The sequence below is a fragment of the Gorilla gorilla genome, chromosome 19, assembly GCF_029281585.2.
Source record: "Gorilla gorilla gorilla isolate KB3781 chromosome 19, NHGRI_mGorGor1-v2.1_pri, whole genome shotgun sequence".
Lineage (NCBI taxonomy): Eukaryota > Metazoa > Chordata > Mammalia > Primates > Hominidae > Gorilla > Gorilla gorilla.
Genome location: NC_073243.2, coordinates 49,410,120 through 49,433,087, shown reverse-complemented (window position 1 = coordinate 49,433,087; position 22,968 = coordinate 49,410,120). Strand labels below are relative to the sequence as shown.

The window sequence follows — 22,968 nt, the reverse complement described above, 5'->3', positions numbered from 1 at the left end:
GTTCTCTATACTCCTATAAAGCCAAAGTTTTTACCATTTGATTTATTTATTATTTATTTATTTAAAGATATTTAATAAACCTCTCTGGGAAAAGAATAAAATACAAACAAAACAACTAAAGAATATGTGTAGAAGGCTGTGCCCAGAAGTTATGTATATCTAAAGAGTGGGGTAAACCTAATTATTATGAGTCTTATGTTTATTTTTCAAGTAATAATTAATGAAAGAAGTATAAACAAAGTGACTCTTTGATTTTTTGAGTTTCTTATAATCACATTTTAGAAAAATATTTTGTTTTTAGCATATAGAAATGTTGTTTATAACACATGATCCCAAATTTCCCTTGTCTACCTGCAGCAAATTTGACTCCAAACCACCAGGTCCACGGCATGATGGTATGATGGAATACATGAAGGAAAGTCACTTGGCTATTTTTCTTGCGCAGAACAAAAAAGATCTGAAATAATTTAAAGAATATCGAGTTCACAGAAAATCATTTGATAGTGTATTGAGTATTATAAAAAATATTGGCAAAGTGCAAAGTATTTCATATCATAATTTCCTCTAAAAGTGTTGCCTTATAGAATGCTTACAGAAGCAGCTAATTCCCCAAGGGGCAGCTCAAATCTAATTATTATGAAGTAACTTAGGTACGACGCCTATACATGGAAACACCAATAAAAAGGCAAAAAGAAACTTTATGTAGATTTAAAAATCAAAGATATAAAGTAAGGAATATGGCCAAAATTATTGAAAGAAATTGTATTGGTAAAAAAAAAAATTCCCCTGGATTTTGAAGTGTATGGGAAAGCAGAAGACTTATGATTGAAATATTCTACATTGCTTTCTAATACATCTTACTGATATGGATAAGGGATTAGGCAAACGAAGAGGACTTGCAACAAATCAAAAGTTAGGAAATTATTATTAAAGAAAAATGAAGGAAGAAAAAGTTGAAAAGTTAATTTGAGAAATATGAGGGAAAAGAAAGCAAAACTGCATAGAAAAAAATGAGAAGGCGAAGGAAGGTAACACTCAGAGTGAACGTTATCCAGTGGTTTGTAAAAACCCTGTCAACAAAATGGTAGAATTTGGGAGAGGGGGAAATTTTCAAAAAATATTCCAAAGTGAAATTAAGAATACGAGTGTTAAGATTTTTAAATACAAGACTAAACAGAATAGCACAAAGAAAAGTATTAAGAGGAGTATTTGAGCAATGTAGTTTAGGGAAGGATCCAGAAGCAGTGCAGTTTCCCTACGGAAGCTGGAACTGAGAACATGCAAAGCAACTGAGAATATGGAAATTTTGCACATTTCCAAGTGCAAAATGCGTTTGCTTATGCACATGGAAGAAGGCTGAGTGGTGCAACAGAAAAAGCCATACACTAACAATCTGGGTCCTAGTCCCACTTAGTAGCAGCATTCCTCTGGGTAAGTCATTTAACTCCTTGGCTTCAATTTCTCAGAGTGAAGGTTCTGGACTAATGCTTCTCAACCCTGGCTGCATATTGCAATATCCAAGAAGCTTTTTAAAAATAGCTATGCTTGGTCTCTGTTCCAGACCATATGGCACCAAATCTCTGGAGGTAGGGCTTTTTTTTGTCGTCGTTGTTTTCCCTAATGCAATTAATTCTATTGCACAATGTGGGCTGGAACCACCAGAATACAGGCTCTCAAAACATGGTCCCTGGACCAATAAGTATTAGCATCATCTGAGAACTTGTTAGAAATGCAAATTTTGAGCCCCATCCAAGGCCTAGGGAATCAGAAACTCTGGGGGTGGGGGTCGAGGCATCTGTGTTTTAACAAGTCTCAGGTGATTCTAAACGCATGTTAAAGTTCGAGAACCACTGGATTGTATGTTCACACAAGTCCTTTCCAATTCTAACATTATGTGATTAGTCATTTCAAAAGGTGAAGCATATTGAGATTTCCTACAAGAAATATCATGGTATGCATTCCAAAGAAAACACACTTTTCAGTCTGAGCCAAAACTAGCTCCAAATAACTAAGATACACTTGATGCAAAGATACAACAAATATTCAGCTTTCCTAAGCTCCTCTGGAAACAAAGGTTCATGGCTTTCTCCTCTAAATCACAGACCCTAATTTGTGACACGTGCTTCTCCCAAGACCCGGTCATCCAAGTTCAGAGGCGATCCTCACTAGGATCTGAAGTAGGAAGAGATAGGGCCCAGTAAGCACAGACTTCAGAAAAGCAGCTGAATTACTGATAGACCAGGGGTAATGCAACATTCTCGTGAAAGTTTATTCATCCTCCTGAAGGAATATGGATGACTGTGCTTTGGGATAAAAAAACAAACAAACAAAGGTAAGATGTTTTCTGCTTTTTACTTCCTGAACTTGATTCATAAAACAACTGTCATCCATCTATATAAAGATGCAGTTTTGGAGTATATGACACAGTCACCATGCTTATCATAATCAACTGATAGCTATATAACAGAAACTTTATAGAGTTTGCAAAATACTGAAAAAATAAGGTTATCCTATCTATTCTCTAAAGTTACTGATAATAAAAGGTAAAAAAGATAACAGTAGGTCTGCCTGAAAATGAGAAATAACCAAAGTTATCAGACAACTGAAACTACAGCAGTTTATTGGTTTCACTGAAAGATCAAACATTTAAGATCAAACATTTAAGATCAAACATTTACCAAATGTGGTGGCCATATACTCACCGTATCTAATAGCTCAATAAATTTGGAGAAGTAATAAAGCCAGCAGGTACGTGCCATCTGCAGAAGCACAAATAAATCTAAATTTATTTTATTTTATTTTGTATATGGAAGAAAAGCTTATATTTTTAAATTTTGGTAAAATATGCATACCATAAAATCTGTCATGTCAACCATTTCTTAGTGCACAGTTAAGTGGCATTAAGTACCTTCACATTGTTGTTCAACCATTACCACCATCCATCCATAGAACTTTTTTCATCTTGCAAAACTGAAGCTACACCCACTAAACTACATCCCATTCTCCCTCTCTAACCCCAGCTACAATTCTGCTTTCTGTGTCTATGAATTTGACTACGCTAGGCACCTCATATAAGCCAAATCATGCAGTATATGTCCTTTCGTGACCTAATTATTTCACTTAGCATAGTGTTCTCAGGGTTCATCCCTGCTGTAGCATGAGTTAGAATTCCCTTCCTTTTAAAGGCTGAATCATATTCCATTCTATACATATGCCACATTTTGTTTATCCATTTATCTTTTTCTTTTTTTGAGATGGAGTCTCACTCTGTCATCTAGGTTGGAGTGCAATGGTGCAATCTCGGTTCACTGCAACCTCCGCCTCCTGGGTTCAAGCGATTTTCCTAACTCATCCTCCTGAGTAGCTGGGACTACAGGCCCATGCTGCCATGCCCTGCTAAGTTTTGTATTTTAGTAGAGATGGGGTTTCACCGTGTTGCCTGGGCTGGTCTCAAACTCCTGAGCCCAGGCAATCCACCCGCCTCAGCCTCCCAAAGCGCTAGGATTACAAGCGTAAGCCACTGCACCTGGCCTTGTTTATCCATTTATCTATCCCTGGACTCGTGGGTTGCTTCTACCTTTTGGCTATTATGAATAATGCTGCTATAAACATGAGTATACAAATATCTCTTCAAGTCTCTGTTTTCAATTCTTTTAGGTATATACCCAGAAGCAGAATTGCTGGATCTTATGGTAATTCTATTTTCAATTTTTTGAGGAACCACATGTGAATTTATTTTTAAATCCAAGAAATTAAAAAAGAAAAGCACCAATTTTCATTTTATAGAAAATTATACATGTGATTTTTTTTATTCTTGTAATTTTTCACTTTCTCCACCACAACACACACAATCTGATAACTGAGTCATCTGCTTATTCTAAGTTTACATTCAGTGTTACAAACAGTTCACAAAATTTTAACATTGATTTTGAATTTCAGGTTTTTCCAAAGAGAAACTTACCCTCAAAGCTGTGGGTGACCGTGAATAGTCAACAATCTCACATCGAAATGAATAACCTATACCCCAGCCAGACATCACAAACTGCAAGACAGCACATGCATATTAAGAAAGGAAAGCATTTTCCCAACAGCCACAACAAAGGTAGTTTTGATAGTGTCTCTTCATTACATTTTCAGCTAAGTCAACAGTCAGTGCAGAGGAAAAGGTAGCTGGAACAAATACAAAATGAACATGCTTGATATCATAGCTTGATATCAAGAATTTTCAAAACCACAAACTCATATATTATTTATATAAACTGTGTTCTGACTAAAATGCTCATCTCTTGGGATGATTATTCTAATATGGTGAAGAATAAAACACTTGGAGTGTTTTGCTTAAACAGCAAATACTGGCAGGTGAATTATCTTAGGTTCATCTATGTATGTGTGAGTGAATGTGTTTGTGTACTCTTAAAGGGAACAGTTGGATCTGAATCAGTCATTTCTAGCAATTTCCAGTCTTTCTACTTAGTCAATAACTAAACATGCAAACCAAAATGCCTCAATGTACTCATAAGACAGCTGCGACAACTGGGCTTTTCCCATCATTGGTTGGTGAGTGTGATGTGAGGTGGTAGTCCATGGCTCAGATATTATTAATAGTTTTACTGTGGATTCACAAGACAAGTAAAAGAGGAAAATGCTCGTTAACAATAAAAGTGCAATCTGGCAGGCCTTAATTCCAACACACCCACAAAGTGATCCAAGGCTGATGGTGACAAGAAAGAGCCTATTGTTGATAAATCTGAACTGTAATTCAAAGATTATAAAGATTATACTGACATTCTTTCAGTCTGATGGTGGGAAGGTCTTCTTTTAAAACAGTATCTGAAAAGGAAAAGCCAAGGGCTCCAATTTTAACTTAACACATATATGAAATGGTTGGCTTAATTTAGGGTACTGACAATATGATCAGTTCTTCTCATACATGCCAAATACCCCCTGGGAGATCTTCTCTCTCAGTATAATGGTTATATCCTTTTCTGCCATTGAACCAGATTTTAAATTTCTAGTTTTAATTACTATTAAAGCTAAAATTAGAACTTTACAATTAATTAAATTCTAAAAACAAAAGCTTATGAGGCATTGTCAGAATAATATTATGATTGTGTAAAGAAAAGAAACAAAGGAGAAGAACAATTATTAGACACTATAGTATTATAAAATGCATCATTCTTTTCTGAGACTAGCCTCTGGCTTGACTTATAAGATAACTTAATCACACTGTTAACTTGGTAAGTTATAAAATCTTGAAAATTAAGACTCAGAAAAGCACAAGATATTTCACGAATGAGAAAAATAGTTAACAAAAACAAATCAATAGATTTTGCCAAATGAATAAGGGCACATGACATAGAAATGGCTAATTCTGTTTTATAAAATCCTACTGTCAGTGAGTGTCCTCATATTCTCTTGGGCTCAGACTCATTTTTGACTAATGTAATGCTCTGTGGCCAGGAGCTATTACTGGAATTGTGATGAATAATTCTCCACCTTACCCTACCCCAAACAAGCACTGCGTTGAATGAAAGTTGTGAGACTTGGCCTTCTGTTGGGTCTTAAGTGGTCTCTGCTAGTGTCTGACTGCTGCCAAGTAACTAGCACTTTCAAACAATCACTACACAAGAAGGCATCTGAGTTCCTTGAGTCTGATGTCCTTCCCTTTCAACTTCTTCAGATTTGGCCTAACATCATTGGTAGAGGTGTTTGCTTTGTAAACCAAATGAAATCATACTCCATACAATAAGCCATGTGTTCAGATGTGCCATCAACAGATGGATGGCATGCTGTGTGGCTACCAAAAGCCTTTGTTTAAATAGAGTAGAAAGTTTAAGAACGTTCCAACAGCTTGTGGAACTTTTTACATATATGTCTATATTCCAGGCTAGTAATAAGAAAAATTAGGCTAGGCCCAGTGGGTCACACCTGTAATCCCAGCACTTTGGGAGGCTCAGGCAGGTGGATCAGTAGAGTCTAGGAGTTTGAGAGCAGTCTGGGAAACATGGCAAAACACCATCTCTATAAAAAATACAAAAAATTAGCTAGACATAGTAGCTCATGCCTGTAGTCTCAGCTACTTGGGAGGCTGAGGTGGGAGGATCACTTGAGCCTGGGAGGTCAAGGCTGCAGTGAGCCAAGATCGTGCCACTGCACTCCAGCTTGGGCAACAGAGCGAGACCCCTTCTGGTGGAAAAAAAAAAAAATCCCTGAATTCAGAAAGTAATAATTTATATTTGGCAGGTAGTTCCTGAAACTGACACATAAGTAACTCAAGTATTAGCAGTAAATGAGAGTCAGAAACTCTCAAATTCAGATATTTTAAAACCTTCTTTTACATTGTAATTGATCAAGTAGGAATCAAAGCTGACTGGTGATGACTGGATTCTTTCCAAGCCTGAGAAATATATTTGGGTACATTACACTCAATGACAAATCAGACATAGACCCTAAGAATATGAGAGCAAGGAGGGATCTGAGAGACTATTTGGTTCAATCCTATCTTTATAAAACGAGAGAACTAAGGCCCAGAGAGGTTAAATAACTTGCTAAAATTCAGGCAGCCAGTCAGTGGCAGAAGCAGAACTAACTAGTTCCTAATCTCCTGGCTTCCAGGTATGTTCTTAACACCTTACTACAACATGCTGTCCCCTAAGACCATGCTAGGAGCTTGTGTTTTCTTTGCTCCCATCTCTATCACTCTTTTCCTCTCAGTTGCTCATACTCCTGAAGGGACATTAGGAGTGGCCTGTGAGTTAATTTTCAAAATAGAAGAAATGGAAAGCAGCAGAGTGAGTCCAGACTATAGGGAGGACTGTGAGAAATAAGGCCAGAGTATTTTTTTTATTTTTATTTTTTGAGACAGGGTCTTGCTCCGTCACTAGACATGATCACGGCTCATTGCAGCCTTGACCTCCCAGGCTCAAGTGATCCTCTCACCTCAGCCTCCCAAGCAGCTGGGACCACGGGCATGCACTGCCACGCCTGGCTAATTTTTTTGTATTTTTTGTAGACACAAGGTCTCCCTACGTTGTCCAGGCTGGTCTCAAACTCCTGGGCCCAAGCAATCCTCTTACTTCAGCCTACCAAAGTGCTGGGATTACAGGTGTAGGCCACCACACCTGGCCAGCCACAGTAGATTTAAAGTGATCAATATGATGGATCTGTAGCAAGAGTCAGGTCAGAATGCATGTGGAGAAACTATGGTGCCAGGAGAGGTCAGTGGGCCCATATTGGGCCCTCGTGAGCCCTACTTATGATTAAGCACAAGGTATGCTATAGAGGAAGTTAATAAAAAAGGATAATGAAGCCAGCCAGAGCTGGAAAAGAAGGAAGGAATCTCAGAAAAGAACGTACATGGGGGTGGCTGAGGCATGTTATTAGCACAGGGGAAGAGAGAGAATTCATGAATCTGTTTTAGGGTCCTGGAAGAGCCCCATCTCTCTTATTAACAATTAAGGGACAGTAATGAATTAATGAGTTAATGGGAAAAAAATTAAGGAACAGGCTCCCTCACCTACTGCTTTATATGAGTCTATGCTCTCTGTCCCCACAAAGCCCAGCTAAACTAACCAAAACAGTCTACCATCCCATAGTTCATCAGAGTATCCAGAAACCAAAGGTGCCTACCATGATGATGACAACTTTTTACTGAGTCAAGATGAACTCTGATGTCAGACAGACCTGGGTTCAAATATCAGCCCTCCACTTACCAGCTATGTTACTTTAAGAGTTTCCTCAAAACTAAAATTTATGGATTAATTCAATAATCCATTAAGGCAATTATGTACAAATCCATGGAATAGACGTTAGTTTTTCTCATTATCTGTGAGACAGATTATACCAAGATCCTCAAATGAGTTTATTATTTGGTCTATACCTAACATTATTTTGGCAAATACCTGCTCTAGTGAGATCAGTTTCTTAATTCCTTAAATTGCAAAGGTTACCCTTACAACAGAAAACATAATGACACATAAACAGAAAAACTCAGGCAAAATTCTCCCATTAGGAATACTGAAGACACTTGCCTCATAACACATATACACAGAAAAGAGTACTATGAAAAAATTGTACGTTATCATTGCTTTCTTGAGTTCAAAGGGCTTGCGATTTTCCATGAGCTTTGGTCCCAGAGAAGTGACAAAATAGACATAGAATCCTAGGAGGATGGTTTGTGGCAGAGGCGAGGACATGAGGAGCCAATCTTCAACTCTTGGATCTAAGAGAAAAACAATATGTGAGTACACACCTGCTTAGCCAACGGGTAACTAACAGCAACCAACATTTCTTTAATTGAGCACCCAGATCCTACTATTAACTGTGAGCTATTTGGGCAGTGATCACTAGTATCTTTAGAAAGGTGGAAAAGAAATCAACAGGAATAAGGAAGTATCCTGGGGCTAGAAACAGTGGGAGAGGAGCTGTATTATGCACTGATCGCCTGCATGATGGTATTAGTGCCCTTATAAAAGGCACCCCAGGGAGCTCTCCTGCCCTCTTTCCCCATGTAAGGATACAATGAGAAGATGGCAGTCTGCAACCTGGAAGAGGGTCCTCACTAGTACCCGACCGTGCTGGCACCCTGATCTCAGACTTCCACCCTCTGAATGTGAGAAATAAATTTCCATTGCTTATAAACTACCCAGTCTATGATAATTTCTTAAGCATCCTGAGTATGCTAAGACAAGTTTTGACTGTCAGTTGAGGGATTCAGCCAGCCCAAGACAATTCTATAAGTATGGCGCCAGAGGAATAGATACCCCAACTCCACTCTCCTCCCTCTCTCCACTGGCTGAATCTAACCAGAAAGCATATGGCAGGGGAGCAAACCCAAGGATACAGTCTTCATGGATCGTTCTCCAGGGCCCAGCACAGGGTGCAAAGCTATCTGGAAGAGAGAACACCCAGCAACATCCCACCATGTGTCTATAGCCATTATTAATATCTTGGAGTTTTTCCATACATACATGCTTTTATATATTAAAAAAAGTTTGTGTTTGCTGCTTAATTTTTTTCCTTCCCCAGGAAAACTGGCACACTTCCACATATACTGTATCACAGGATCACAGAATAGAAAGGCTGAACATCCTCTAAGTAGCTAAAGTATGGGATTTTGGAGTCCATGTGAGCTAACAACTGTGATATTCTGAGCAAAAAAAAATGCACGGTCTCACAATTGCAAACAAAAACTTATCTGCTTACTGCCAGCTCCAGGCCCGCAGAGATGGATGAATAAAAAATTACAACTCAGGATGAAATGTGATTAAGTCTATAATTTCTAGTAGTTCAGGTTTAATTTTACTAAATGGCCTCATGAAGCTAGAGTATTATGAAGGAAAGGAAGTAAGGACAAGTTTCCAGAAGGATCTGACTCAAAATTATGCCATGACTAACCTCAGGATGCTAACTACTGTCACTTTTATCAATTGGAAAAGAAGGGTAGGGAGAATGCAGCTCTTGCTCTTTTAAGCTGCTAATGATGTGGCCAAGCACTGACAAATTCTGAATACCCCTGCAAGTGTGACTTCCCACTCAAAATTTCTTCAGTAGGACTCCATGACTGATAACTCACTTGGCCTCAATTTTAGTGTTGGAGTGCTTACATTTGACCATCAGATGTGCATGGGTGATTATTCTGCATTCAAATAAGCCTCCCTCAAAAATACTGGCAGAGGCCCCTATCTCAAAAAAAATAAAGAAATAAAGCCAAAGAGTCAAGAGTCCAGACTAGATCCCAGGACATTTAAGAATTTAATATATGATTAAGGAAGTCCCAGAAACAAGCAGGGAAGGAAGAGATCTTCAACAAATGTTGATAGGAAAACTGACTGCTTGGGAGAAAAATGAGTTTGTTTCTTATCTTATATCCTATACAAACAAGAATGTTCCAAACTATGCATGGAAACAAGCTATTTAAAGACTTTCCACAAAGAATTGGGGAATACTGGAATGCTGGGTTAAACAAACAGGTTGCATTACTGCAGGATTTCTTAATGCTTCATGTTCATCATGAATTGCCACGATGGGAACGGTAGTATGCCATATTCTCCAAACTTATTTGGCCACAAAACACTATTTTTTTTTGTAGAATGTTGTTTAACATCTTATGAAACTAATGTTCTGTGGAACACTAAAATAAATTTATAAATTAAATGACTGAAGAGTAGGTGGTCAGACATACAAAGAAGAGCTAGTACCAATCCTACTGAAACTATTCCAAAAAACTGAGGAAGAGAGATTCCTCCCTAACTCATTCTATGAAACCAGTATCATCCTGACACCAAAATCTCGCAAAGACACACCAACAACAACAACGACAAAAAAGAAAACTACAGGCCAATATCTCTCATGAACATAGATGCAAAAATCCTCAACAAACTAGCCAGGTGAATCCAGGAACACATCAAAAAGTTAATTCACCATGATTAAGTGGGCTTTATTCCTGAGCTGCAAAGTTGGTTCAACATATTCAAGTCAATAAATGTGACTCACCACATAAACAGAATTAAAAACAAAAACCATATGATTATCCCAATAGATGCAGAAAAAGTTTTCAATAAAATCTAACATCTATTCATGATAAAAACCCTCAACAAACTAGACATTAAAGGAACATACCTCAAATAATAAGGGCCATCTATGACAAACCTACAGCCGACATCATACCTAATGGGCAAACGCTGGAAGTATTATCTTTAAGAGCTGCAACAAGACAAGGATGCCCACTCCTATTCAACATAGTACTAGAAGTCCTAGCCAGAGCAATCAGGCAAGAGAAAGAAATAAAAGGCATCCAAATTGGAAAAGAGGAAGTAAAATTATCCCTGCTTGCTGATGATATGATCTTCTACCTAGAAAAACCTACCAACTCCACCATAAAACTCTTTTTTTTTTTTTTTTTTTTTTTGAGACGGAGTCTTGCTCTTGTCGCCCAGGCTGGAATGCAATGGCATGATCTTGGTTCACTGAAACCTCTGCCTCCTGGGTTCAAGCGAATCTCCTGCCTCAGTCTCCTGAGGAGCTGGGATTACAGGTGCCCGCCACCATGCCCAGCTAATTTTTGTATTTTTAGTAGAGACGGGGTTTCACCTTGTTGGCCAGGCTGGTCTCAAACTTCTGACCTCGTGATCTGCCCACCTTGGCCTCCCAAAGTGCTGGGATTACAGGCGTGAGCCACCACACCCAGCCAAAACTCTTATATTTGATAAATGAATTCAGTAAAGTTACAGGATACAATATCAGTGTATGAAAATCAGTAGCATTTCTATGCACCAAACATTATCCTTAAGAGCTGGAACAGCTCTTCAACCCTCAAGCTGACAGCCAAATCAAGAATGCAATCCTATTTACAATAACCACATGCACAAAAAATAAAACACATAGGAATACATCTAACCAAGGAGGTAAAAGATCTCTACAAGGAGCATTACAAAACACTGCTGAAAGAAATCATGGAAAATACAAATGGAAAAACATTCCATGCTCATGGATTAGAAAAATCAACATTATTAGATGTCCATACTGTTCAAAACAATCTAAAGATTCAATGCTATTCCTATCAAATTACCAATGTTATTTTTTACAAAATTAGAAAAAACTATTCTCAAATTCATAGAAAACCAAAAATGAGCCCAAATAGCCAAAGCAATCTTAAGCAAAAAGAACAAAGCTGGAGGCATCACATTATCTTACTTCAAACTATACTACACGGCTACAGTAACCAAAACAGCATGGTATTGATATAAAAATAGACACATCGGCCAATGGAACTGAACAGAAAACCCAGAAATAAAGGAGCATACCTAAAACCAACTGATATTCAACAAAGTCAATGAAAATAAGCAATGGGGAAAGGACTCCCTATTCAATAGATGGTGCTAGGAAAACTGGCTAATCATATGCAGAAGACTGAAACTGGACCACTACCTACCACCATATACAAAAATTAACTTAAGATGGATTAAAGACTTAAATGCAAGACCTAAAACTATAAAAATCCCAGGAGGAAACCTAGGAAACACTCTTCTGCACACTGGCCTTGGCAAAGGCTTTATGACCAAGCCCTCAAAAGCAATTGCAACACAAATAAAAATCAACAGTTAAGACCTAATTAAACTAAAGAGCTTTTGCACAGCAAAAGAAACTAACAGAGTAAACAGACAACCTATGGACTGGGAGAAAACACAAACTATGCATCCAACAAGACTAATATCCAGAATCCACAAGAAACTTAAATCAACAAGAAAAAATAAATAACTTCATTAAAAAGTGGGCAAAGAGCATGAACAGACACTTCACAAAAGAAGACATATAAGCGGCCAACAAACATTAAAAAGTCAAATAATTACAGAAGTTGTTGAGGCTGTGGAGAAAAGGGAATGCTTATACACTGTTGGTGGGAATGCAAATTAGTTCAGCCATTGTGGAAAGCAGTTTGGAGATTTCTCAAAAAACTGCAAATAGAACTATTATTCAACCCAGCAATTCCACTATTAGGTACATACTGAAAGGAAAATGCCAAAAATATACAAACACTTGCATGTTCACTGCAGGACTATTCATAACAGCAAAGACATGTAATCAACCTAGGTGCCCATTAATGGTGGATTGGATAAAGAAAATGTGGTACATATATACTGTGGAGTACTATGCAGTCATTAAAAAGAACAAAATCATATCCTTTGCAGCAACATGAACGTAGTTGGAGACCATTATCCTAAGCAAATGAACACAGAAACGCAAAACCAAATACTACATGTTCTCACTTATAAGTGGGAGCTAAGTCTTGGGTACATGCAGGTATAGATGGGAACAACAGACTGAAGAATCCAAAATGTGGGAGGGAAGGAAGGGGACAAGGGCTGAAAAACATACTTTTAAGTACTATGTTCACTATATTCATGATGCAATCACTAGAAGCCCAAACCTCAGCATCACACAATATAGCCTAGTTATAAACTTGCACGTGTACCACCTGAATCTAAAATAAAAATTTTAAAAACAGGTAGTGATAGTGAAAGATAAATAGGAGATTATTTTGAAATACAGTAAGGAAGAAGAAAATATAAAAATTTATAATTGGTTAAACACAGGGAATGGAAATAGGTAAATGTTAAGAAAAATATTCAGATTTCTCACTTATATGTGGGATGTAAGAATCAAAACAATTAAGCCCATGGAGATAGAGTAGAAGGGTGGTTGCCAGAGGCTAGGAAGGGTACTAGGGGGTTGGGGGGGAGGTGGGAATAGCTAATGGGTACAAAGAAAATAGAATGAATAAGACCTAGTATTTGGTGGCACGACAGGGTGACTTATAGTCAATAATAATTTAAATGTATGTTTTAAAATATAATTGGATTATTTGTAACCCAAAGGATAAATGCTTGAGGGGATGGATACCCCATTTTATATGATATAATTATTACACATTACATGCCTGTATCAAAACATCTTATGTATTCCATAAATATATACACCTACTATTTACCCACAAAAATTAAAAAAAAATTTTAAAAGAAAAATACTCAGATCTTTAAATTCACTTAGATTGGGAACACAGGATTAGGAGCAATATTGGTCAAGCAGAGGTGGCTTATGTTTTAAAACATCTTACACTTAGAGTGCCTTTAAAACATTCATACGAAGTCTTTCATAAGCAGCTGGATATATGGATCTAGAATTAGGAGAGAGATCTGTGCCAGAGATGTAAGATTGAGGGTTGCCATCACATAAATGATGAACAATAAAAGCAGGGAGATTGGCTTAGGCTAAGTGGGTACAGTAAGGAGAGTAAGTGCTGAAGTCAGGATCCTGAGGACTCAGCATTCACAGAAGGAATTACTGAAGGAAAAAACATAAAAACCAAAAAGGAACAGCTAGAGAAGTAGAGGGAAAACCATAAAAGTGAGATATCCTGAAGCCAGGGAAGAGTGGATTTTCGGAAGGAGTAAAAGCATTAAGTGTGGCAGAAAGGGAAAATAAAATGGGGACAGAAAAATGCCACTACATTTAACAAAAGGACGTCTCTGATGCTCTCAGCAGAATAATTTTAACAAGGTGTCATGCACAAAATAGAAATTAAACAAAAGTTTGATGACAGACACTTTTCAAAACATAAAGTTCTACAATTTTGGAAGTATTTTCTCATATTAAGATTTGTCACAGTTCTAAATCAGGAAAAACTTTGAAATCAGCTACCCAGGTACACATCACTGAAATCTTTTACTGCTTCTATTGGTTCCCCTCCTTGCTTTTAACAATGGCAAGCTTTCTAGGATGTCTCGTTGCTTTGTGCAATTAAAACCACCACAAGGAAGGCTTGCTATGGGTCTGTATGTCACAAAGGAACTCTCCATAAATAAAAGTTGTCACAGAACCAGGGACCAAGGGAAAAAATTAGAACTGATCAAACTTTGATAGATTTCTTCTATAAGTGGGTAGTGCAAACCTTAAATACATGAACATCATTGTATTAGTCCACTCTTGCACTGCTATGAAGAAATACCCGAGACTGAGTAATTTATCAAGGAAAGAGGTTTAATTGACTCACAGTTCTGCATGGCCTGGGAGACGTCAGGAAACTTACAATCACAGCAGAAGGCACCTCTTCATGAAGTGGCAGGAGAGAGAATGAGTGCCAGCAGGGGAAATGCCAGACAATTATAAAACCATCAGCTCTTGTGAGAAACAATCATGAGAACAGCACAGGGAAACTGTACCCATGATTCAATTATCTCCCACCAGGTCCCTCCATAACATGTGGGGATTATGGGAACTATAATTCAAGATGAAATTTGGGTGGGGACATAGTCAAACCATATCATTCCGTCCCTGGGCCCTCCTAAATCTCATGTCCTCACATTTCAAAACACAATCATGCCTTCCCAACAGTCCCCAAAAGTCTTAATGCATTCCAGCTTTAACTCAAAGTCCAAATCCAAAGTCTCATCTGAGACAAGGCAAGTCCCTTCTGCCTATAAGCCTGTAAAATCAAAAGCAAGTTAGTTATTTCCCAGATACAATGGGGACACAGGCACTGCATAAATATACCCATTCCAAATGGCAGAAATTGGCCAAAACAAAGGAGCTACAGGCCCCATGCAAGTCCAAAATCCAGTAGGGCAGTCATTAAATCTCAATGCTCCACAATGATCACCTTTGACTCCACGTCTCACATCTAGGTCATACTGGTGCAAGAGGTGGGCTCCCATGGCCTTGGGCAGCTCTGCGTCTGTGGCTTTGCAGAGTACAGCCCCCTTTCCTGCTGCTTTCACTGGCTGGAACTGACTGTCTGTGGCTTCTCCAGGTGCACAGTGCAAGCTGTCAATGGATCTAGCATTTTGGGGTCTGGAGGATGGTGGCTCTCTTCTCACAGCTCCACTAGGCACTGCCCAAGTGGGGACTCTGTGTTTGGGGTCTGACCCCACATTTCTCTTCCACATTGACCTAGTAGAGGCTCTCCATGAGGGCTCTACCTCTGCAGCAAACTTCGGCCTGGACATCCAGGAGTTTCAATACATCCTCTGAAATCTAGGTAGAGGTTCCCAAACCTCAATTCTTGACTTCTGTGCATTCACAGGCTCAACACCATGTAGAAGCTGCCAAAGCTTGGGGCTTGCACCCTCTGAAGCCATGGCCCAAGCTGCACCTTGGCCCTTTTTAGCCATTCCAGGAGCAGCTGGAATGCAGGGCATCAAGTCCCTAGGCTGCACACAGCAGGGAGCCCTGGGCCCAGCCCCAAAAACCATGTTTTCCTCCTAGGCCTCCAGGTCTGTGATGGGAGGGGCTGCTGCCAAGGTCTCTGACATACTCTGGAGACATTTTCCCCATTGTCTTGGTGACTAACATTCAGCTCCTGCTACTTATGCAAATTTCTGCAGCAGGCTTGAATTTCACCCTAAAAAATTGTATTTTCTTTTCTATCGCATCATCAGGCTGCAAATTTTCCAAACTTTTATGGTCCTTCCTCTTGAATGCTTTGCCACTTAGAAATTTCTTCTGCCAGATACCCTAAATTATCTCTCTCAAGTTAAAAGTTTCACAGATCTCTAGGGCAGGGGCAAAATGCTGCCAGTCTTTTTTCTAAAGCATAGTGTTATTTATTCCAGTTCCCAATAAATTCCTCATCTCCATCTGAGACCACCTCAGCCTGACCTTCATTGTCCATATCACTATCAGCATTGTGGTCAAAGTTATTCAACAAGTCTCTAGTAAGTTCCAAACTTTCCCTTTTTTTTTTTTTTTTTTTTTTTTAGATGGAGTTTCGTTCTTGTTGCCCAGGCTGGAGTGCAACGGCACGATTTCGGCTCACTGCAACCTCTGCCTCCCGGGTTCAAGTGATTCTCCGCCTAAGTCTCCCCAGTAGCTGGGATTACAGGCATGCGCCACCACGCCCAGTTAATTTTGTATTTTTTAGTAGAGACGGGGTTTCTCTATGTTCGTCAGGCTGGTTGCGAACTCCCGACCTCAGGTGATTCACCCGCCTCGGCCTCCCAAAGTGCTGGGATTACAGGCATGAGTCACGGTGCCCGGCCAAACTTTCCCATATTTTCCTGTCTTCTTCTCACCCCTCCAAACTGCTCCAACCTCTGCCTTTAGCCCGTTTCAAAGTCACTTCCACATTTTCGGGTATCCTTATAGTAGCGCCCCATTCTGAGATACCAATTTACTGTATTAGTCCATTCTCACACTGCTATGAAGAAATACCCAAGATTGGGTAATTTATAAAGCAAAGAGATTTAAATTTGCTGGGGAGGCCTCAGGAAACTTACAATCATGACATAAGGCACCTCTTCACTGGGCAGCAGGAGAGAGAATGAGTGCCAGCAGGGGAAATGCCAGATGCTTAAAAAACCATCAGATCTTGTGAGAACTCACAATCATGAGAAGAGCGTGGGGGAACTGCGCCCATGATTCAGTTACCTCCCACTGGGTCCCTCCCACGACATGTGGGAATTATGGGAACTACAGTTCAAGATGAGATTCATATTACTATGTCTAGTTGTTATTGCTAATGAAATAAAAAACTAATGAAAACAATACTGGCCAGGCGCCATGGCTCACACCTGTAATCCCAGCACTTTGGGAGGCCAAGGCAGGTGATCGCTTGAGGTCAGGAGTTTGAGACCAGCCTGGCCAACATGGCGAAACCCTGTCTCTACGAAAAATACAAAAATTAGCTAGGCATAGTGGCGCACGCCTGTAATCACAGCTATCTGGGAGACTGAGGCACGAGAAGAGCCTGAACCCGGGAGGTGGAGGTTGCAGTGAACCGGAGATCATGCCATTGCACTCCAGCCTGGGCAACAGAGTAAGACCCTGTCTCAAAAAAAAAAAAAAAAAAAAAAAGGAAAGAAAAACAAAATACCAAAAGAAGACCTCTGGAAGGATGTTACACCACCACCTTTGCATGGTGGGAGTTTAGTTGACTTTTGTTTTTTCTTTTGATTTATAAACAATTTCAAATGATTCTATTATTAACAGTCATCACACATATGGTTAGAAACGAGCTTAAATGTCAGTAAAAGAATTGCTGAATGAGAGATATATTTTATTTTATTCTTTCATTGACTCAGGAGGGGGAAAAATCAAATGACATCATTTCTCTGTTCTTCCTCTGGTAGCAGTAGAAAGAAAACAAGCCAGGAAAAGCATGCTGGGCTGGCTCAGGAAGCAGAATAAAATAATTTTAAAATAAATAATTTTTTCCCGTAATTTAATATTTTCAGCACACACCTTAAGTCCTGTACGTGACTTTCAAGTTCTACAGATAAAAAATAATTATGGGAAACACTGGTTAATTTAATTGGATGTTATTTTCAAAGCAAATAATAAAACAAAATACCAAGCTTTAGAAATTCTATTTCAGCAAAACTCTGGAGTCAGACAGTCTGCATTCTGATTCTGGTTCTCCCACTGGCTCGCTATGTCACCTTGGGCAATTGACTCACCTTCTCTGTATTTAGTTTCCTCATCTGCAAATTGGGCATCAAAAGGCATGTATTTCATAGAGGATTGATTGAGTTACTATATGTAAAGAGCCTAAGTGCTCAATAAGCTTGCTACTGTTATTATAGCAGATCTCAATTCTGTTAGCACAGCCAAATTGCCTCTGCAGTATTTAAAAGTCAAATTGCAAAAAACAACCTTGGTCCAATTGAATCAGAATCCTAGGACATGGTTTCTATGCATCCATTTTTTTAAATGGGCAAAGGACCTGAATAGACATTTCTCAAAAGATGACAAATGGCCAACGGATAGATGAAAATAATTCTCAACATCACTAATCATCAGGAAAATGCAAATTAAAAAAACAAAGAGATATAACCTTACATCTGTAAGAATGTCTGTTATCAAAAAGACAAAAGATAACAAGCATTGGCAAGGATGTGGAGAAAAGAGAACCCTTGTACAATGTTGGTGGGACTGTAAATTACTATAGCTATAAGGAAAACTACATGAAGGCTCTATAAAAAACTAAAAATAGAATTACCATATGATCCTGCAATCTCACTTCCAGATATAAAGCCAAAGGAAATGAAATCAGCATATTGAAGGGATATCTGCACTCTCATGTTCATTGCAGCATTATTCATAATAGCCAAGATGTGGAATCAACCTAAGTGTCCATCAATGGGTGAATGGATAAAGAAAATGTGATACCTGTCAATCTAAAGTTATGCCTTTCTGAATTACAGACCTGTAGATACATAGATAGAAATAACCAATGGACTATTATTCAGCCTTCAAAAAGAAAATCCTATCATTTGTGACAATATGGATGAACTTGGAAGACATTATGCTAAGTAAGATAAACCAGGCACAAAAAGGCAAGACATGTTATCACTTATAAAGGAGTCTAAAATAATCACATTTATATAAGCAGAGTAGAATGGTGGTTACCAGAGGCCAGGGGGATGGGGGAATAGGGAGATGTTGATCAAAGGGTACAAAGTTTCAGTTCAACAGAAGAAATATCTTTTTGACATTTATTGCACAGCATGGTAACTAGAGCTAATAATACTGTATATTTCAAAATTGTAAAAAGTAAATTTCAAATGTTTTCACCATAAAAAGATAAGTATTTGGTGATGGATATGCTATTTAGATTGATTTAATCATTTTATATTGGATACATATATCACAACATCACTTTGTACCCCATAAATATATGTAATTATAATTTGTCAGCAGCCAACAATTTGTTAATTGGTGACCGTGATGAACTGTCATAGTTAAGAGCTAGGGGTCTGGTGTGAGACCAAGTTTCCTCACCTGTATTTAGGGCTACAGCACCCCTCACTAGGTACTCTTCAATAGTCTTTTATATGGTTTCACTGCCTCCTGATCCAATCTGCTACATTGGTCTTCCACGCAATTGTCAAATTCATTTTCTAAAAATCAAGTCCTAAAATTCTTCCTCTGATAAAATTAGCTCTCCCTTACTGAGAAATAAAATTGCTTAAATTAGCTCTCCCTTATGAGCAAATAAAATACAAAATCATTAGGATGACACCCATGACTCTGGCCATTGTTCACTTTTCTGGCCTTCTCTCTCAGCAACAGTTATACCTTTCTGAATAGAGAGTCCACTTCCATGTAAGGTAGTGGGCATGTTACAGGGAGTATCAATGCACCAGCTGGGTGACAGTTAAAGTTAATTCTGACTCCGTTTATGATCCCATTTGGGATAGTGAATAGCAAAAGTTGGATAGCAGGGGATCTGTTCTTCCAAACAGCTCTATTTCAAAAAACTGCACCCAAAGCTACTTGGTTCCTAAGCTCAAATAATGAGAGTTCAGGTAGCAAGGCACACCTCTATTTGAAAAGCAATGAAAATATTAGTATTGAAGTTAAATACTGAATTTATGAGAACTACTATAAACCTTCATAAAAGGATGACCCCTAAAGAAACTTGAATGTTCCCTGTATCATTACATAAGTTGAAAAAGTTAGGGTTAGGCATGAGGTGCTCTGTCTTCCCCAGAAACAAAAGGCTAATGGGGTGGGGGATGTTTCATGTACCTTCTTTTTGGCATCAGATTTGGTTTAAGTGTCATGAGTAGAGCCACGATAGAAGCGGAGGATGGGAAGGCAGGCTGTCTGACAGTCTATACCCCAATGATTACCAAAGTTCTGATTTATTACTAGCTTAATAATTCGTTTCTAAGAGTGTCCCAGGGAGAGAGCATAGGGAAAGTAGAATGCCACATACATAGAATATTAATGGGCTTTTCCATCAGCTGCTTCTAAGAGAGTATTCTCTTCTTAAGTAGCAGGTACTGGCTCAAAGAGTACATCTTTAAGATTCCAAGTACCAATGAAATGAAGAAGCTGGAAGGAAAAGCAAACATGTACCTTAAGTACTTTTTGAAGTATTAAAGTTTCAGAATGGCAGCAATCTTACTCATACTCCATCTTCTTGCAAAAAAAGGATCATGACTAAGTCTGAAAAGTCATCATTTCTAATCAAATGCAAGGAAAGCTGTATTTTAAACATTAAAAACTTTTTCATTTCTTCATAATCCAAAATGCTACCATAGCATTATTTCAAACTCTCACATTTCACATCTAGAAATCCAAATAAATCCTCTTATAGCTAAGTATTAATTAAACCATTTTTTCTTCTGTAGCTGTGGAATTTTTCCACATGAAATAACTATGCATGACCACTACTTCTCTAGCAATCAGAAAACCAATGAATATCAGTAAGTTTCCTTAGGCTACTCAGGGTTAGGGCTAAAGCCAAGAATACACTTGAAATTCTTGGCCCTTGATCATAAGTTCAGACATTTCCAGGGTAAGCAGACTAAAACTGGACTACGATGGCCAAAAATGATTCCTAATGGATCTCAGAGATCAATACTACACTAAGTAGAAGGAAAAAACTTTCCTGTTATGCCTGACAGCGTTTTTCATAAAGCTGTATATCTCAAAAGAAAACATTTTAACCCTTTTAGACCATGCCTGGGAAAAAAATTATGTAAAGAAAACAATTTTTAAGTATATGCTATATGAAGAGTATTTTCAGATGAAATCTATCATCTGTAACAACCAGCACCACTCTTTTATGTTGGGATACTTCCGAAACAGCAGAGCACTTTCATGTATGTTATCTGGTAGCTGGTAGATGCTATTCTCACTTATGTTTTGCTAATAAAGAAACAAAGACTCACAGCCAATAAATAACGTGTTCAAGATCATCCAGCTGGGCTACAGCAGTGTCAGACCTTAAATCTAGGTCTTCTCACTCCAAATCCCCATATCCTCTCTCCCCTCCCAAGTCTTCAAATGAGCATAACTTCAAATACAAGTATTCCTTGCCTTCTCCCTGCCTCTCTCCCCTCATCTTCCCTGCACCGTTTGCAATGCTGTTGTCAGGCCTCCACTCCACATCTAATCTAATTTTACTCAGCAATTTCAATGTAGGTATTCCTAATAAAAATTAAGGAGTTGATCCGTGGATAAAAGTGGAAGTGGAATTCTAAAGAAGTTCATATTAAGGCATTTTTAACTTCTAGGACTACATAGATATTTATTATTATCTACATCTATTCAGCTCTTGAGTTAGCATATTGATTATTTGAGTCTCTTGGATTCTTGTATCTGGGATAGTGACTATCAAGAATTGGATACCAAGAGATCTGTTCTTCCAAATAACTCTACTTCAAAAACCCAAATCTACTTGGTTCCTAAGTTCAAATAGTGAGAGTTCATGTAGCAAGGCACACCTCTCTTTGAAAAGCAATGAAAATATTAGTATTTAAATTAATACTGACTTTATGAGAACTACTGTAAACCTTCAGAGAAGGATGACCCCTAAAGAAACTTGAATATTCTGTCTATCATTACATATATTGGAAAACTAAGACAAAAAAAAAAAAGCAAGAAGAAAAGATAGGCATAGTCACTATGTATCCCCTACCACAGTGAAGCTTCTCTCTCTATGAGATACTTACAAAGAACCTTGGCATTCCTCAAAGCAAAAACTGTTGGGAACATTTTTAGTGAGATAAATTTGGTCTTTAGTAGTCTGCTGAGAAAGCTGCAAATGATGAAACAGTGTATCTTTGCTGAAATCGTTGTAAATTTGACTATAATTTCATCTGTGGTAGGTGCCAAGAGGTGTGCATTTCCTTCCTGAATTTGGTAGACTTGCAATTTCTAGTTGATAGGTAAGAATCAACCTAAAGTAGTGATGGTGGTGAGTATGTATAGCTCAATATCTCAAAAATAAACTCAAATGTTAAATACCAGAGTACTACAACTAATAACCAGAACACATAGGTTCTAGTCTTTTCTGCCATCAACTAACCTTGACTTTGAGGTCACATTTCTTCAACTGTAAAATGAGGCATTAGCTTCGTTGATATCTAAGATCCATCTCAGTTCTAAGATGTTCTGATTCTTTGTTTTTGAAATGTTACTTTTGTTCTGCTTTTAAAACTTTAAAAAACGGTTATAAAAGCAACACAACATATTTGTTGTGATTTAAAAATATGTGGACAAATATAACTAAGGAAATAAAAATTACCCATAATCCTACTACCCAGAGATAACTGCTAAACCCCATGAAAGAAATGTATGGAGTATTTTATAACCTGCTTTCATTTAACATATTTTAAACTTCTTGCTATGGCATTAATGTCTTCTGAAACATTCACTTTTAAAATAAATGGGCAAGGGTAAAAGGCAGGCATATCAGAATCACTCGGAGGTGTCCCAGGCAGTCATTCCCTGGTTTTTCTGTTCCCTGTTCACTCTGACAGGTTCCTGGGGGCTGCAACTCTTTCATTCAAAAGAGTTGGCAGTGGCCGGGCGCAGTGGCTCACGCCTGTAATCCCAGCACTTTGGGAGGCCAAGGCAGGCGGATCACGAGGTCAGGAGATCAAGACCATCCTAACACAGTGAAACCCCGTCTCTACTAAAAATACAAAAAATTAGCCAGGCGTGGTGGTGGGCGCCTGT

At 38.4% G+C, this 22,968-nt stretch overlaps 1 protein-coding gene across 5 annotated transcripts in view; it reads right to left on the bottom strand.

Annotated features, from left to right (window-relative positions):
- The window catches only part of ELOVL7 (ELOVL fatty acid elongase 7), a 93,231-nt gene that overhangs the window by 12,855 nt on the left and 57,408 nt on the right, over nucleotides 1-22,968 (bottom strand). For 4 of the 5 annotated variants that reach the window (XM_055367855.2, XM_055367857.2, XM_055367856.2 and 1 more), the window contains 4 exons: nucleotides 8,031-8,221; nucleotides 3,962-4,042; nucleotides 2,703-2,759; nucleotides 352-457 (listed from right to left, as the gene is read on the bottom strand). In XM_055367855.2, coding sequence (XP_055223830.1) covers nucleotides 352-457; nucleotides 2,703-2,759; nucleotides 3,962-4,042; nucleotides 8,031-8,221 — 435 coding nt within the window. Of the gene's footprint in view, nucleotides 1-351; nucleotides 458-2,702; nucleotides 2,760-3,961; nucleotides 4,043-8,030; nucleotides 8,222-22,968 lie in introns of those variants that run through there. The other variant, XM_019012907.4, reaches the window with a different exon arrangement.